Source organism: Aethalodelphis obliquidens, unplaced genomic scaffold (assembly GCF_003676395.1).
Source record: "Aethalodelphis obliquidens isolate GAN/ISIS:26980383/991018 unplaced genomic scaffold, ASM367639v1 scaffold1, whole genome shotgun sequence".
Taxonomy (NCBI): domain Eukaryota; kingdom Metazoa; phylum Chordata; class Mammalia; order Artiodactyla; family Delphinidae; genus Aethalodelphis; species Aethalodelphis obliquidens.
This window is the reverse complement of record NW_020837945.1, coordinates 59,517,402-59,535,004: the sequence shown is the minus strand read 5'-3', so window position 1 is coordinate 59,535,004 and position 17,603 is coordinate 59,517,402. Positions and strand designations below refer to the sequence as shown.

Below are 17,603 nucleotides of genomic sequence, written 5' to 3'. Positions count from 1 at the left end.
ACATGGAACCCCTTAAATGTTAGCCAAGATGTTTTAATTTAATTTCGGGGCCATTGGAATCCATTTTGAATTTTTGAGGAGGCGATTGATGTGATGAGATCATATAAATTTGGAACTTAATTCTAAGAGGTAAATGGAATAAAGAGGTAAAAGATGGGAGTTAGGGATGCCAGTGCTAGGGGGCTTTTGCAATAGCCAGTTGATAGAGGCTGAGGGCCTAAATCACTGTACCGCTAAAGATAGAGCCAGCTTCCCCCGTGGACTATGTCAATCCACCAAATTCATGGATTGACAGTGATAGGCTCTGAGAGAAGCTATATTTAACTTCTCTATTAGGAAAAAAAAAGGCAAAATAATTTCTGTAAAACCAGGATCAATAGGAGTTATGAAGAAAGTCATTCCAAAGATTTGAAAATTTTAACAATAAAAATATATTCCCAACTTGATAATAATCTTTAAATGACATTATTTGTTACATTAGAGCTGTAAATTTTTCTAGGACTCTGTCTTCCTCCTACTTTCTTTAATAATAGTGTGAATGAATGAATGAATTACAGTTTTTTTTATCTCAATATCTCTTTTGCACAAGAGATTAATAGAAATTGCAAAGAGAAAGAAACAAAAGGAGTTGAAGGAGAAGGAAAAGGAAGAAAGGAGGAAAAGCCTAGAAGCAGAGATGGGAGAAGATGGAGAAAAGGAACTCCAGGAGGAAGAGGAGGAGGAGGAGGAGGAACCATTACCCGAAATCTTTATTCCTTTAACCCCCTGTCACATCCTCTGTGGATTTTACTCTGGGCCAGGGAAGTTCTGGGTTTCTTTGGTAAGTAATAATGTAATAAATTTTTATCTCAACCCTAATCTAATTATAGGTATTATTTTCCATCACTTTCTTACTTCCTTACTCTATGGTAAGACTTCAGCTATTAACTACTACCGAAGGTGTGAATTTTGATGAATGAATGTGTTTGTTTTTATATCATCTTAATATGTTTTATAAGTCTACTTATTGTATCTGTTATCTATGACAATCACACATTTCAGAAGGTCAAAGGGGAGGAGAATTAAAGGTAGAAGGGCAAAGGGCTAAGGGGTTTTCCAGCTGTGTTTATCATTTTAAAATTTTGAATATGATGGCAGCACAGTCCACTAGACTTTTGCTTACCTTTCATTATCTACAACTATGCTGTGTGGCTGCATGGAAGTCTGGGAAGCTGACTGTTTTTAGATGGTCACATTGCCACCCTGAGTGAAATTGGGACTTGGCTAATAAGGAAGAAGAGAAAAATGCGAGACAAGTACCTGCAAATGTTACAATAATGTGACAGTTACATCCCCTATATATTTTCTACCCTTATAAAATATTTTATTTATCTATTGCAAACAAGATTTCCTTCATTATGAATTTGTCACAAATTTCAATTCCATTCACCAAAAAAGTACTCTTTCACATATACTTTTTTTTTTCACATATACTTTTATGTCAATTATTATCTCTAATTCATAATTGGTATCAGATCTTTGGCCAGGCCAGGAGACTGCCTAGCTGAGTACTGTTGCTATAAGGAGTGATGAGAGTTAACTCCATTCCTCTTCAACATTTCTTAGAAATATATCTTTGATGGCAACTTCTAAGGAGACAAGCAGCAAGAAGGATAGGAAGTAGTGATGGAGGCACCTTAGGATTCCATGTATTAGTGCCTTGACCTTTTATCTTCTGTGCTTCATGAAACAATTATCGATGGCTACTGTTGTGTGGGGTTCATGGGGTAAAGGAATAATTAAGACATGATCCTGCCTTCTGAAAGTTCCCTCATATCATGAGGGAGAGAAGCACAGAAACAACTGTACAGTAATATGATAGAGTTCTAGTGTCCTTGAAACATATGCAAGAATTATTAATTATTTGACAAACTTTTTTTTTTTTCTTTTTTTGCGTTACGCGGGCCTCTCACTGTTGTGGCCTCTCCCGTTGCGGAGCACAGGCTCTGGACGTGCAGGCTCAGCGGCCATGGCTTGTGGCCATGGCTTACGGCCCCAGCCACTCCGTGGCATGTGGGATCTTCCTGGACCGGGGCATGAACCCGTGTCCCCTGCATCGGCAGGTGGACTCTCAACCACTGCGCCACCAGGGAAGCCCTGACAAACATATTTAATGCTTACCTTTAGGGGTGCCAGATAAGTATTACATGGGACATACTTATACTAAAAACATATTTGTTGTTTATCTGAAATTCAAATTAACTGTGCATCCTGCATTTAAAAACTTTTTTCCTGGTTTTACTGAGATATAATTGACAGGCAGCTTTGTATAATTTAAGGTATATAGCATAATGATTTGACTTGCATGTATCATGAAATGATTACCACAATAAGTTTAGTTAACATTCATTCTGTATTTTTATTTGCTAAATCTGGAAACCTGCTTATTATATACCAGTCACCATTCTAAGTGACCACCCTATAAAATAAGCACTCTTCATAATTTGCATTTTACATAAGAAGAAACCAAGGAGTGGAGAGGTTAGGTAACTTATCTGAGGTTGTATAATTAATGAGGGGTGGAACCAGGATCTGGACTCAGGCAGTCTGGGTCTAGAGTCCACACTCTTAACCATTAAACTACACCAGCATACAAGGTCAAGGCATAGTTCAGAAGAAGTGACACTAACCCTGCTTGACTCAACTATTTGCCAACTCTGTGCCTGTATCCAAGCAGATGCTGCAGAAAACCAGTCTCATTTTGAAGGCACGACCACAGTTCTCAAATCAGTACTCACAGTGCAGGCTGGTTCTACTGCCCAGCCATGTTCACTTTCCCACTTTCCAAACTATCGCTTTAATTCTTCTCCCATCAATCATTTTGTACCTTCCCTCAACTTCTAATGATAACTTTATCTCACATTTCTTTTCTTTTTCCTTTTCCTTTTTTTCTTTTTTTTCTTTTCCCCACTGAGTGGCTTACAGGATCTTAGTTCCCTGACCAGGGATTGAACCCAGGCCCCGGCAGTGAAAGCACAGAGTCCTAACCACTGGACTGCCAAGGAATTCCCATCTCACATTTCACTGAGAAAATGAAATAAAAACAATCAGATGGAATTTCCTTACCTTGTCTTATTGAGATCTAATGTCCCATGGAGATCCATACAGGTTTGTCTGCTACTGTTAACAATTGGTGAATGGTCACCTGCAACTTTCCAAGGACACTATTCCAAATGGCCTCTTGATCCCATCCCCTCTCACTTTCTCAAAGATTTTACTCCTGAAGTAAACTGGCTGGTCTCCTGTATCTTCACCCTCTCTCTGTTTACTCATTTCTTATCGTCAGCACATAAACATGCTCCTAGTACTTGATTTGATTCTTTCACATCTCTTTTCTTCTCATCCACTTCTCCTTTATAGGAAAACTTGAAAGAATTGTCTGTAGTCACTGGCTTCATTTCTTCACATCCTATTTGGTTTTTCACACATTCCAGTCAGGTTTCTAGCTCCACCACTTCAAGTCATCAAAGATTTTCCTACTGCCAAGCTCAGTGGTCACTTCTCTGTCCATTTGACCTCTCAGAAACATTTGCTAAAGTTAACCCTCCATTCTTCTTAAAGCATTTTCTTTTTTGGCTTCCATGACACCACCATCTGCTGTCCACTCCTTTTTAGACTCTTTTGCTGGCTTCTTATATGTTGAACTAGCTTTGAACTTTGAAGTACTCTAGGATGTGGTCTTGGGTGCCCTCTTTCTTGCTAGATGATTTTATCTGGTCCCAAGATTTTAAATATCAAATATATGCCAATAAATTTCATTTTTATCTCTAGTCTTGACCTCTCCTCTCATATTCGGACTTGTATGTCCAACTTGACATCACTACTTGGCACCTCAAAATGAACATGTCCAAAATATAACTTTTTTTAATATTTATTTTTATTTTGGCTGCTCCGGGTTTTAGTCACGGCACATGGAATCTTTAGTTGCGGCATGTGGGATCTTTAGTTGCATCACGTGGGATCTTTAGTTGCGGCATGTGGACTTCTTAGTTGTGGTGTGCGGACTTCTTAGTTGCAGTATGTGGACTTCTTAGTTGTGGCATGCATGCAGGATCTAGTTCCCCAACCAGGGATCGAACCTGGGCCCCCTGAATTGGGAGCACAGAGTCTTACCCACTGTACCACCAGGGAAATCCCCAAAATATAACTTTTAAATCACACTTGCCCTGTGCAAACCTGCTCCATCTCCATTTCAGTAAATGGGACAACCATCCATCCAGTTACTAAGCCAAAACTCTGAGAGTTGTTAATGATTATTTTCTTGCCTTTACCTTTGATATTCTTATTTCAAAGTATGTCTTTTGTAAGCAGCACATGGCTAGGCTTTTCTTTTTAATCCTGTAGTAAAATCTTTATTTTAATAGAACACTGTGTCCTTTTATATTTAATGTAATGGCTAATATATTTTAGATTAAATCTACCATCTTATTATTTCTGTTTATCACACCAATTCTACGTTTGGTTTTTCACCTTCTATCAGATGATTAGGTAGTTTCCCCCCCAATTTTCCTCCTCTATTAGGTTATTAGTTATACTTTTTTTTTTTACTATTTTGTTTTTAGTGGTGATGCTAAAGGTCATAGTATATATCCTTAATTTAATATAATTTGATACAAATTTATTCTTTTACTAGCTCTAGAGAAAAAAGATCTTAGGGCACTTTATTGTTGTGTATCCTCCCCCTCACCTCATTGTCACATTTTATATATATATATATATATATATACACACACACACACATATATATGTATATATAAGTTTGGGGGTTTTTTTTTGCCTTGTGCCTATTTTGCCTTTAAAACTTTTAGTTCTTCTGTATATTTTCTTTTTAAAACTTTGATATCTTACCATCTTTTGTCTTCCATTCTGCCATCTATATCTTTTTTTTTTAATTTATTTTTGGCTACATTGGGTTTTTGTAGCTGTGTGGGGGCTACTCTTCGTTGCAGTGCGCAGGCTTCTCATTGTGGTAGCTTCTCTGTTGCAGAGCATATCCTCTAGGTGTGCGGGCTTCAGTAGTTGTGGCATGCAGGCTCAGTAGTTGTGGCTTGCGGGCTCTAGAGCACAGGCTCAGTAGTTGTGGTGCACGAGCTTAGTTGCTCTGTTGCTCCACGGCATGTGAGATCTTCCCGGACCAGGGATCAAACCTGTGTCCCCTGCATTGGCAGGTGGATTCTTAACCACTGCGCTACCAGGGAAGCCCTATGTACATCTTTTTATTGTTATTTTTTGTTACCTATGCATCTTTTTTTCTCTTGTTGCTTTGAAGATTTTGTGTTAAAAGGTGTAACTTCTTTATTTTTTTATTGAAGTACAGTTGATTTACAGTGTTGTGCCAGTCTCTGTTGTACAGCAACGTGACTCAGTTATATACATGCAGACTTTTTTTTTTCATATTCTTTTCCATTATGGTTTATCACAGGATATTGAATATAGTTCCCTGTGCTATACAGTAGGACCTTGTTGTTTATCCATCCTGTATATAATAGTTTACATCTGCTAATCCCACACTCCCAGTTCTTCCCTCTCCCACCCTCCTCCCCCTTGGCAACTACAAGTCTGAACTCTATGTCTGAGTCTGTTTCTGTTTTGTAGCTAGGTTCATTTGTGCCATATTTTAGATTCCACATATAAGTGATATCCTATGGTATTTGTCTTTCTTTTTTTTGACTTCAGTTAGTATGATAATCTCTAGTTTCATCCATGTTGCTGTAAATGGCATTATTTCATTCTTTTTTATGGCCGAGTAGTATTCCACTGTATATATGTACCACATCTTCTTTATCCATTCATCTGTCAGTGGACATTTAGGTTGTTTCCATGTTTGGGCTATTGTGAATAGTGCTGCTATGAACATAGGGGTGCATGTACCTTTTGAATTATAGTATTGTCTGTGTGTATGCCCAGGAGTGGGATTGCTGGATTGTATGGTAATTATATTTTTGGTTTTCTGAGCAACCTCCATACTGTTTTCCATAGTGGCTGCCCCAACTTACATTTCCACCAACAGTGTAGGAGGGTTCCCTTTTCTCCACACCCTCTCTAGCATTTGTTATTCGTAGACTTCTAATGATGGCCATTCTGACAGGTGTGAGGTGATACCTCATTGTAGTTTTGATTTGCATTTCTCTAGTAATTAGTGATGTTGAGCATCTTTTTATGTGCCTGCTAGCCATCTGTATGTCTTCTTTGGAGAAATGTCTATTTAGGTCTTCTGCCCATTTTTTGATTGGGTTGTTTGTTTTTTTGTTGTTGAGTTGTATGAGCTGTTTGTATATTTTGGAGATTAAGCCCTTGTCTGTCACATCATTTGCAAATATTTTCTCCCATTCCATAGGTTGTCTTTTTTTTTTATGGTTTCCTTTGCTGTGCAAAAGCTTGTAAGTTTGATTAGGTCCCATTTGTTTATTTTTGTTTTTATTTCTGTCACCTTGGGAGACTGACCTAAGAAAACATTGGTATGATTTATGTCAGAGAATGTTTTGCTTATGCTCTCTTCTGGGAGTTTTATGGTGTAATGTTAAAAGGTGTAAATTCTTCATATATCTTCCTTGTGGGTCATTGCATTTCTTGTACTTCAATACATTTGTATTCAGTTTTTAGAAAATTCTCAGACATTTATCAACCACAGTACTGCTTCTGGTCCATCTTTTTAGTCTCTTCTTGTGGGATTCTAATTTTGTGTATATTAATCATTATCATTATGTCCCATGTAGATCTTACACTCCTTTTTAAAAAATTTTACATCTGTATTTTCTCTCTCCTGCCTTACTCTATTTTTTCTGATTCTGTTCCAGCTTCATAACTCTAGTTTTAGCTGTGTCTAGTTGCTTTTAAACCAATCTATTGAATTCTAATTTTTGTCATTTTATTTTTCAGTTCTAGAATTTTTATTTTTTCCATTATCTACTTTTTTATAGACCCTAGTTGACTTCTTTCTGTATTGCCTTCAAAGGCCTTAAATATATTAATCAGAGTTATTTTGAAGTCCATTTTGAAAACACCTCTATCACTATTTCTTGTACTTTTGTTTCTTTGGTCTGTTTTTTCTTTTGATTTTCAATCAAGACTTTTCTTTGTTAGTATACCTAGTTTGTTTTTTTTTTTTTATAATTGAACGCTGGATCTTGTCTGTCAAAAACTGTAGCATCAGCTTGAGCTTCTGTATATTGCTGTTGTCTCCTGAAATTTATTTTTAGTTCTGGAAAGCAACTAAAAATCCTAGATCAGTTTCATCCAGTCAGTGATTGAGATGACTTGAAATTAGGTTTTACTTCCTACGAGGTCCAGTCTATTTCTGGTTTATACATATGTGTGGGATATAGTGCTCCAGGGTTGCAATGGAAAGCCCAGTGGAAGGTGTGTTTACAATGGCTCCTTCTTCTTGGAGGACCCTGGGAATTCTTTGCCTTTCCCTAAGCCCATGACACTACAGATTGCTCCGCTCAATTTCTTAACCTCTCAGCTGCCACTTTCAGAACTGGCAGTTGCCTTAGGGAGAAAAAAAATCTCCTGGACTGGAAATCTCTGAAAACCATGATCTACAAAACTCTATTGTTAAATACTGCTTATGCCGAATAATCCTTAAAATAAAATGGAATTCAGTATGTAGATAGAAATGATATCTCTTGGGCTTCCCTGGTGGCGCAGTGTTTGAGAGTCCACCTGCCGATGCAGGGGACATGGGTTCGTGCCCTGGTCCGGGAAGATCCCACATGCCGTGGAGCAGCTGGGCCCGTGAGCCATGGCCGCTGAGCCTGCACGTCCGGAGCCTGTGCTCCGCAATGGGAGAGGCCACAACAGTGAGAGGCCCGTGTACCGCAAAAAAAAAAAAAAAGAAATGATATCTCTCATGTATTGTCTTTTTTTTTAATATTTATTTTTACTTATTTATTTTGTCTGTGTCGGGTCTTTGTTGCAGCACGTGGGATCTTTCATTGCAGTGCATGGGCTCTTCCTTGCGGCACATGAGCTCAGTAGTTGCAGTGTGTGGGCTCCAGAGTGCATGGGCTCTGCAGTTGTGGGTGCATGGGCTCTCTAGTTGAGGTGCACGTGCTTAGTTGCCCCGTGGCATGTGGATCCTAGTTCCCCAACAAGGGATCGAACCCACGTCCCCTGCATTGGGAGGCGGATTCTTAACCACTGGACCACCAGGGAAGTCCCTCTTGTATTGTCTTTTAAGTAGGAACAAATCATTGTAAGGTGTTTTATTTTTATAATTATGTAGTTGCATATAAATTAATAATAGGTTTTATAAAGCATCTCCATCTGTAACCATAGAAATCATACAAAAGTATATGTTTTAAGACACCTATTTCATGTGTTAAAATTTGAAATAATCAAAAACTCCTCATGTGGTCATAGGTTTCTTATATTCAGGTACTACCTTGTATGTTATCTATCTCTTTTCCAGGGTGGCTATGATTCTGGTTTTCTATATCACTGTGAGTTTCCCCCATATGACAAAAGCAGTGATATCACAGAAAAGAAAGATGAACCTTTTGATTTCCGTCTTCTTGAGGATACAGAGGATAATCCCATCACAGCTATCACTTTCAGGTGACCAGAATTTCAGAAAGCTTTAAAAAAAACTATATCCCATTACTGTCTGTTTTTGTCCATCATTAATATTGTCAATTTTAAAGATCTGTCCAAATGGAGGAGTATTCAAACAATGTTTAGTTAAATAAATCAAATGACTAAAGTAGAATCTAAGCTACTCCTGAACCTACTTAAATTCCTTCTATCAAATATTCTGTCAGAATTTGTCACACAGTTCAATTGTATGGATTTTCTTTCTGTTACTTAGGAGGATGCTACTGCACAGTCAGATAACGAAAGTTCTGGGTTACAATGATTCTGGAAAGATCACTAATTGAAACATTAGTCCTTTAATAATTAAGAATTAAGCATATATCCTGGTCATTCTTTTGAAGACCAAATATAATAGCTCCAAATTTCAAATTGTCTTTTTCTCCTTCTATTCTTTTGTATTAGCTTGCTAGAGCTGCCATAGTTTGTTAGGGCTTCAGCATATGAATTTTGTGGGGACACAACTTACTCCATAACATCTTTGTTTTTAAAACTTTAGTCATTTTTCAATTAACTTAAAATTAAACATTTTCAGATTAATGTGAAGAACGATTTACTTTCCTTTTGTTTCATAGCATTAACCAAGAAATGATGTTTTGTGGAATGCAAAATGGAGCAGTTCGAGTCTATATCCTAAATAAGAATGATCCTTCATTGACCAATATGGAGGATTACTGGCATTTCAGCATGCATGACAATAATTATGGATGCATTAATGCCATCTCCACTAGCTTTGATGACCGTTTCTTGGTGACTGCTGGAGCAGACAGTAATATCTTTGTTTTCAACATTTTTTCTGAATTTGAGTTAAAGAAGGTCATGAAAGCCAAGGTGCCATCTCCCAGGGTATGTAACTAATAATAATAACTTTATTTTAATATTGTGATGTTAAAATGCTCATATTCTTTAAAAATGAAACTATTTAGACGCAAATACCTTGCAGTCTAATCTTCCTACCAGTATTATAATTTTGCCTTTCTGGTGCCTCTGTTATCAAATATGAAAGATGTTGAATTCACCTTATTACTAAAGGTGTAGAAGTCCCTCTATTAAAAAGACTGTCAATTTTTCTGTCTCCATCACTTTCACAAAGTTTTTTTGTTTTCAAGATGCCCAACTTTTTTCTGATATATTTTGCATTCTATTTATTCATTTGCTTATTGAGGAGGCGTATGTGGGATATATACCATAATTTGTACCTTTGAAAGGGGTTGTAAAAATATTATTATCTTTAGTATTAGAATGTGAGAGTTTTATCAAAGATTCAGGTAAATTATTGGCTTTGTAATGAAGATTGAGGGTTTGAATCCCCAAATTATATCCCTTTGCCCTATCACAAGACCTAAATTTTCTATTATCAAAATGGTTCCTTTGGAGAGAAGAGCTAACACCTATCCTTCTCAAACTCTTCCAAAAAGTTTGGGAGGAACACTCCCAAACTCATTCTACAAGGCCACCATCATCCTGATACCAAAACCAGAAAGGTATCACAAGAAAAGAAAATTACAGACCAATATCACTGATGAACATAGATGCAAAAATCCTCAACAAAATACTAGCAAACAGAATCCAACAACACATTAAAGTATCAACACCATGATCACATGGGATTCATCCCAGGAATGCAAGGATTCTTCAATATATGCAAATCAATCAATGTTAATATTCATGTTAACAAAGAATAAAAACCATGTGATCATCTCAATAGATGCAGAAAAAGCTTTTGACAAAATTCAACACCTATTTATGATAAAAACTCTCCAGAATGTGGGCATAGAGGGAACCTACCTCAACATAAAAAGGCCATATATGAATAAACCCATTGCAAACATCATTCTCAATGGTGAAAAACTGAAAGCATTTCGTCTAAGATTAGGAATAAGACAAGGATGTCCACTCTCACCACTCTTATTCAACATAGTTTTGGAAATCCTAGCCAAGGCAGTCAGAGAAGAAAAAGAAATAAAAGTAATACAAATTGGAAAAGAATTAAAACTGTCACTGTTTGTAGATGACATGATACTATATATAGAAAATCCTAAAGACAGCACCAGAAAACTACTAGAGCTAATCAGTGAATTTGGTAAAGGTGCAGGATACAAAATTCACAGAAGTCTCTCGCATTCCTATACACTAACAGTGAAAGATCAGAAAGAGAAATTAAGGAAGCAATCTCATTTACTATCGCAACAGAAAGAATAAAATACCTAGGAATAAACCTACCTAAGGAAGCAAAAGACTTGTACTCAGAGAACTATAAAACACTAATGAAAGAAATCAAAGATGATACAAACAGATGAAGAAATATACCATGTTCTTGGATAGGAAAAATCAACATTGTGAAAATGACTCTACTACCCAAAGCAATCTACAGATTCAGTGCAATCCCTATCAAATTACCAATGGCATTCTTCATAGAATTAGAACAAAAAAATTTAAAATTTGTGTGGAAACACAAGACCCCAAATAGCCAAAGCAATCTTGAGAAAGTAAAATAGAGCTGGAGGAATCAGGCTCCCTGACTTCAGACTATACTACAAAGCTACAGTAATCAAGACAGTATGGTACTGGCATAAAAACAGAAATATAGATCAATGGTCTAGGATAGAAAGCCCAGAGATAAACCCACACACCTATGGTCACCTAATCTATGACAAAGGAGGCAAGAATATACAATGAAGAAAAGACAGCCTCTTCAATAAGTGGTGCTGGGAAAACTAGACAGCTACATGTAAAAGAATGAAATTAGAACACTCCCTAGCACCATACACAAAAATAAACTCAAAATGGATTAAAGACCTAAATTTAAGACTGGATACTATAAAACTCTTAGAGGAAAACAGAAAAAACACTCTGACATAAACCATAGCAAGATAGTTTTTGACCCACCTCTTAATGAAAATAAAAACAAAAATAAACAAATGGGACCTAATGAAACTTAAAAGCTTTTGCACAGCAAAGGAAACCATAAACAAGATGAAAAGACAGCTCTCAGAATGGGAGGAAATATTTGCAAATGAAGCAACGGACAAAGGATTAATCTCCAAAATATACAAACAACTCATGGAGCTCAATATCAAAAAAAAAAAATCATAAAACGGGCAGAAGACTTAAATAGACATTTCTTCAAAGAAGACATAGAGATGGCCAAGAAGCACATGAAAAGCTGCTCAACATCACTAATTATTAGAGAAATGCAAATCAGAACTACAATGAGGTACCACCTCACACCAGTCAGAATGGCTATTATCAAAAATCTACAAACAATAAATGCTGGAGAGGGTGTGGAGAAAAGGGAACCCTCGTGCACTGTTGGTGGGAATGTAAATTGATACAGTCACTATGGAGAACAGTATGGATGTTCGTTGAAAAACTAAAAATAGAACTACCATATGACCCAGAAATCCCACTACTGGACATATACCCTGAGAAAAACATAATTCAAAAGAACACATGTACCCCAGTGTTCATTGCAACACTATTTACAATATCCAGGACATGGAAATAACTTAATGTCCAACAACAGATAAATGGATAAAGAAGATGTGGTACATATATACAATGGAATGTTACTCAGCCATAAAAAGGAATGAAATTGGGTCATTTGTAGAGATGTGGATGGACCTAGAGTCTGTCATATGGAGTGAAGTAAGTCAGAAAGAAAAACAAATATTGTATATTAATGCATATATGTGGAATCTAGAAAAATGGTACAGATGAACCTATTTCCAGGGCAGGAATAGAGACAAGGATGTAGAGAACAGACATGTGCACACAGAGGGGTAAGGGGAAGGTGGGATGAAATAGGACATTAGGATTGACATATGTACGCTACCATGTGTAAAATAGATAGCTAGTGGGAACCTGCTGTATAGCACAGGGAGCTCAGCTCTGTGCTCTGTAATGACCTAGATGGGTGGGATGGCGGGGGGAAGGGTGGGATGGCGGGGGGAAGGGTGGGAGGGAGGTCCAAGAGGGAGGGAATATATGTATACATAAAGCTGATTTACTTTCTTGTACAGCAGAAACTAACACAACATTGTAAAACAATTATACTCCAATAAAAAAAAAATGGTTCCTTTGGATAAAATGACTAATAACTGTTAGAATTGCTTCTAAAGCATAAGGGATTGTATTAGACCAAAGTTAAAATTCCTGTGAACACACTGGCTTCCTATTTAACACGTAGCCTGCTTCAAAAGAATATGCAAAGAATGTAGGGAAGATTTGAGCAGGTAAATTTTCATTTCTGTTAATAGCAGCAAAATTTGGAGAATGAACTGTTGTCTAATGAGGTCAAGCTAAGGAAGAGGAATTTTCCAGAAGGGAAAGTGTATGAACAAGAAGAAAATCTTTATCTTTCTACTTAGTGCCAACTCTCTATGGAAACCCATATGGGATAGAAAAAATCCATTCCACATTTGTATAATGGTCTCCTTTTATTTATGACTGCAATAAATATTTCTGAAGTCACTGAAGCAGCCTCTGCTTTTTAGAAGGCAAAATCAGAAAGAATTGAATAAACAAAATAAAAAACTAAGCTCTGCATAGGTCTGAGGTTCTTACCATATTTTAGAATCACAGGGGAGCTCTTAAAACTATACATGCCTGAGCAGTTAAATCAGAATCTCGGAAAGTGAGGCCCAGGCATCAGTACAGACATTCTTCAACATGAGATACGATGGGATTGTGCCCTGATAAACCCATCAGAAGTTGAAAATACCATAAGTTGAAATGCATTTAATACACCTAACCTACCAAACACCACAGCTTAGCCTAGCCTACCTTAAACGTGCTCAGAACACTTGCATTAGCCTACAGTTGGGCAAAATCATCTACCACAAAGCCTATTTTATAATGAAGTATTGACTATCTCATAATTTGTTGAATACTGTATTCAAAGTGAGAAACAGAATGGTTATGTGGGTACCGGTTGTTGACCCTCATGATCATGTGGCTGCCTGGGAGCTGTGGCTGCAGCAGCTGCCCAGCATCACGAGAGAGGATCTACCACATGTCCCTAGCCAGGAAAAGGTCAAAATTCCAAACTTGAAGTATGCTTTCTACCAAATGCAAAGTCGTCAAGTTGACCGTTGTAAGTAAGGGACCGTCTGTATTTTATAAAAGTCACCCCTCCCCCCAGCCCCCGTGGTTCTAGAGTGCAGTCACGATTGAGAACAATTGGCAGGTGTTTTGGAACTCTTTGGAAGCACCGTTGTTTAACTCAAATTTATTGTAAACAGCTGAGGTCAGGAGAGAGTTGGCTGATATCAGCATCAAATCCTGGAAATCATAACTGATATTGGAGAAGCAAGAGGCTTAACTCTGAGCAATAAAAGAATAGAGTTCAGTCAAGTTGTATCCTAAGTGATTAATAGTAACTAAAATATATTAGCCATCACTTGTCTCTTACATTGGTCATGTTTTATGACTTCACTTTATGAAAATCATAAACCTTGTCTTATATAAATTTAGATTTATATTTTATGTGTATAAAGACTAGTACTGTAATAAAACAACTTGATCGAAAGAGAATCTTTATTTCTTTACAACAAATGATAGCGAAACAGAGACCTATGCGCTATGAAGAGAACAGAAAATAAGTTCAGTTTTACTTAAGAACTGGTTAGCTAGCAAACTAGGACTTTTTGTTTCATTCACTGGGTTATAAATCCTCTTCTTTAACAGCCTAAGACATTTTTCAGCACAGCACCTGAATAAACAAAGTACTTCTAAGTGATTTACTTCATAGTACTTAATTTAAACTGATTTCCTTTCTAAAGGGAGAGTCATATTTCTGATTTCATATCTTTCTCAAGGAGAGGGATTATATTCTGTGTATTTCTCACTGAATATCTGTGATAAGATCAAGTGAAACACTTAAAATTTAAAAAATATAACTTTTTCCTTGTATACACATGAGGTATTGTGGTGGGAATCAAAGCATGTATGAAAGGAATATGCTAAAAAAACAGTACTTTAAAATAAATGATCTAGAGCATTTTTTTGGTGTATTTTTTGTTAGTAACACATGAATATTACTAATTCGTATTTTGGAGGGGAATATGGTGATATTAACATTTTGCATACATGTGATTTTCTTTCTACATACCTTTCTACATACCTCTTTAAATGAAGTAGAAACAAATAAGTTTTTTTCCGTAGTTTATTTTTTGTGACAATACTTTCCAGGCCTACGGTTGTTAGAAATTAGCAGAGAAAACCCTTCAATTTACTACTTATTAGATATTTTAAGGTAAATATGCAATTTAAAGGAGCTAAGCTTTTACTCCTTTTCCTACAGGTTGGAATAGAAACAGAGCCAATTCCAGAAGATATTGAAGATCCTAAAGCCTACAGGTATGGGAATTTTCGATCAATACCTAATAGGACTGGGCTTTTGCAAAACACACCAACATTTTACCAAAGCTGACCAAGTTAAATGAATTTCCAAATTATTAAATACCAATTTTCTCTGCTGTTTCTCTATCTTTAACCTGTTACCTTTTAAAATTTCTGTTTTCAGTATTGAGAATGCCAGAAGAAAAAGAGAACATGACAAGTTAGTGAAAGAAGGGGAAGAAGTCAAGGCTGAGAAGAGAGAACGAATCAAAGCTTTAAGGAATCAATTACAGAAACTACTACAGATGAATGAAGAATTACCAAAACATATGCAGTTTAAACGGACAGTAAGCCTAAAATAAATTTGATTTTAATTTTAACATATGCTATTTCTGAATTGAGGCTGCTATTTTCCCAACAAGTAGGAACACTTAAAACCATCTTTAAATTTCCCTTGTCTGGTTTGTCAGTGTGTTGGCAGCAACTAAACTACTGTGGAACTTGTCATGCAACTTGGTTTGGATGTAGATGAGCCTCTTTACACAAAGTTTATTTCTGGATTTAGCTACTTCACATTTTTTTGGTAATAAGATATAAGTTTGAATCTGGTTATCACCATACCTAGCCAAGATATTTAACCGTTGGATAGGTACATACTATATAATTTGATTCTCTGTGGTTCCTTTTCCATAATTCATCAACTCTATTGAAAAGATAGTACCTGGTTCATCCACAAAGTTTCTAAAAGATGACTTAGTATAGTTGTAGCTATGGGGACAATCACCAAATTGTTTAAGCTAATATTGTATTAAATTTTTTTCTTCTGTGACTTGTTGCAAAGCCCCATTTACCTCCTAGTGATAACTCTTTTTCCTAATTTTTTTTACATTATCTTAAATGGAATTACTGTCAAGAGCCTAATCAAATAAAAACTCAGAATTTATTATCCTGACTATACCCATGGGTTACCCAGTCCTATAATTCCAGAAGCACTTAGCCAATTTCGTATTAAAAAAAAAAACTGTGGTGAAATCATAATGATTAATTCATTATATTGGTTAAAAGACCAACTTATAATGGTTAAAAGATGTTTGTTATTTTACTAAGAAAAGTGTTGACACTTGCAGAATATGGTTACATAATTCAAAATAAAGAACAACTGAGGTAAGTTCTGTGGCTAAGCATTTTACATACACCATTATTTAAAGCACCAACACACCTGGAAAGAATAATTACTTTCAATTCAGTGTGAATGAAGGCCCTGATATTTTTCCAGGAGTGAAGGAAAGAAACACGAGGCCCCTAAGTATCCTTATGGGGAAAATGGCCCCTTTGGTGAGGGATATTCAACCAGAACTTGGTTATATCCGGAAGACACCAAAGACATTACTGTCTTTCCTAGGTGGGGAGTCACATGGGAAGGAAGGATCAGCTAATGATCAAGTGCCATGAACTTTTACCCCATGCCCAGCTGGTTATGTAACAGTAGTTATTCTGGGGTGGAGAGAGTTCCTTTTTTTTTTTTAAAAAAAACTGTTTAAACTCTCCAAATATTCTGTTAGCATTCATTGTTTATATTGTGGGAAAAATCTTTTAATATGTAACTGTATTTTCATCATTGTTAATTATTTCTGGGAACTTTTCTCCATATTTTGTGACAGTAAAATCAAAAGTATGTTGTTTTTTCCTAGAATGAGAGAGTTTATGATACTTAGGAGACAGTTATGATGTAGCATAAAATTGAGGACAAACCTTAAAAATCTGTACTTATGTATGAAATAGGATTGATAAAGTCTATCGATAAAGGTACTCATTTTGATGAACAAATCTACTTATCTGCAGGATTTTGATCTAGATTCCAAAATTCGTGCTGAGATTGACAGGAAAACAGCTAATAAAATTCAACGAGTGGAAAAGGAATTAGCTTGGGAAAAAGAGAAACACCAACTTGGCCTAAGGAAGCTACAGAGTAGGTAGGATGCATATTCCTTGCAAGTTAAGATGTTTGAGAGCATATATTTGAAGAAAGTAGTTTCCAGTGGCTTTATTGAAGTGGTCAGATTAAGAGGTCTCCTGAAGTACCTACTAACTCCTAAAATCTCAAGGAATCCTCTTGTCAGTGCTACTGACTTCCTGAGCTCACTCCTTCCTAGTTTAAGTCTGCAAAATTTTTTGCAAACCAAATTATGTCATACATATTTACTTTCGGTTTTAACAAACTATTTATTTTATAACTAATTAACATGTGAGCATGTATATATTAGAAAATTAAAATAGAGCCAAGGGGGCTTCCCTGGTGGCACAGTGGTTAAGAATCCACCTGCCAATGCAGGGGACACGGGTTCAAGCCCTGGTCCAGGAAAATCACACATGCCACGGAGCAACTAAGCCTGTGCGCCACAACTACTGAGCCTGCATGCCACAACTACTGAGCCTACACTCTAGAGCTCACGAGCTGCAGCCCACAATGAGAAGACTGTGCACGGCAATGAAGAGTAGCCCCCGCTCGCCACAACTAGAGAAAGCCCAAGCACAGCAACGAAGACCCAACACAGCCAAAAAAAGAAATAAAATTCAAAAAAATTAAAAAAATAAAAGAACTTTTATAACACTCCAGAAATTTCCCTCGT

The 17,603-nt window shown here is 36.5% G+C and overlaps 1 protein-coding gene across 1 annotated transcript in view; it reads left to right on the top strand.

Moving 5' to 3' along the window:
- CFAP44 (cilia and flagella associated protein 44) overlaps positions 1–17,603 on the top strand; it is a 134,838-nt gene that overhangs the window by 69,281 nt on the left and 47,954 nt on the right. The window contains exons 16-21 of the mRNA XM_027119618.1: positions 590–820; positions 8,453–8,598; positions 9,207–9,477; positions 14,936–14,991; positions 15,158–15,320; positions 16,816–16,946. Coding sequence (XP_026975419.1) covers positions 590–820; positions 8,453–8,598; positions 9,207–9,477; positions 14,936–14,991; positions 15,158–15,320; positions 16,816–16,946 — 998 coding nt within the window. The remainder of the gene's footprint in view (positions 1–589; positions 821–8,452; positions 8,599–9,206; positions 9,478–14,935; positions 14,992–15,157; positions 15,321–16,815; positions 16,947–17,603) is intronic.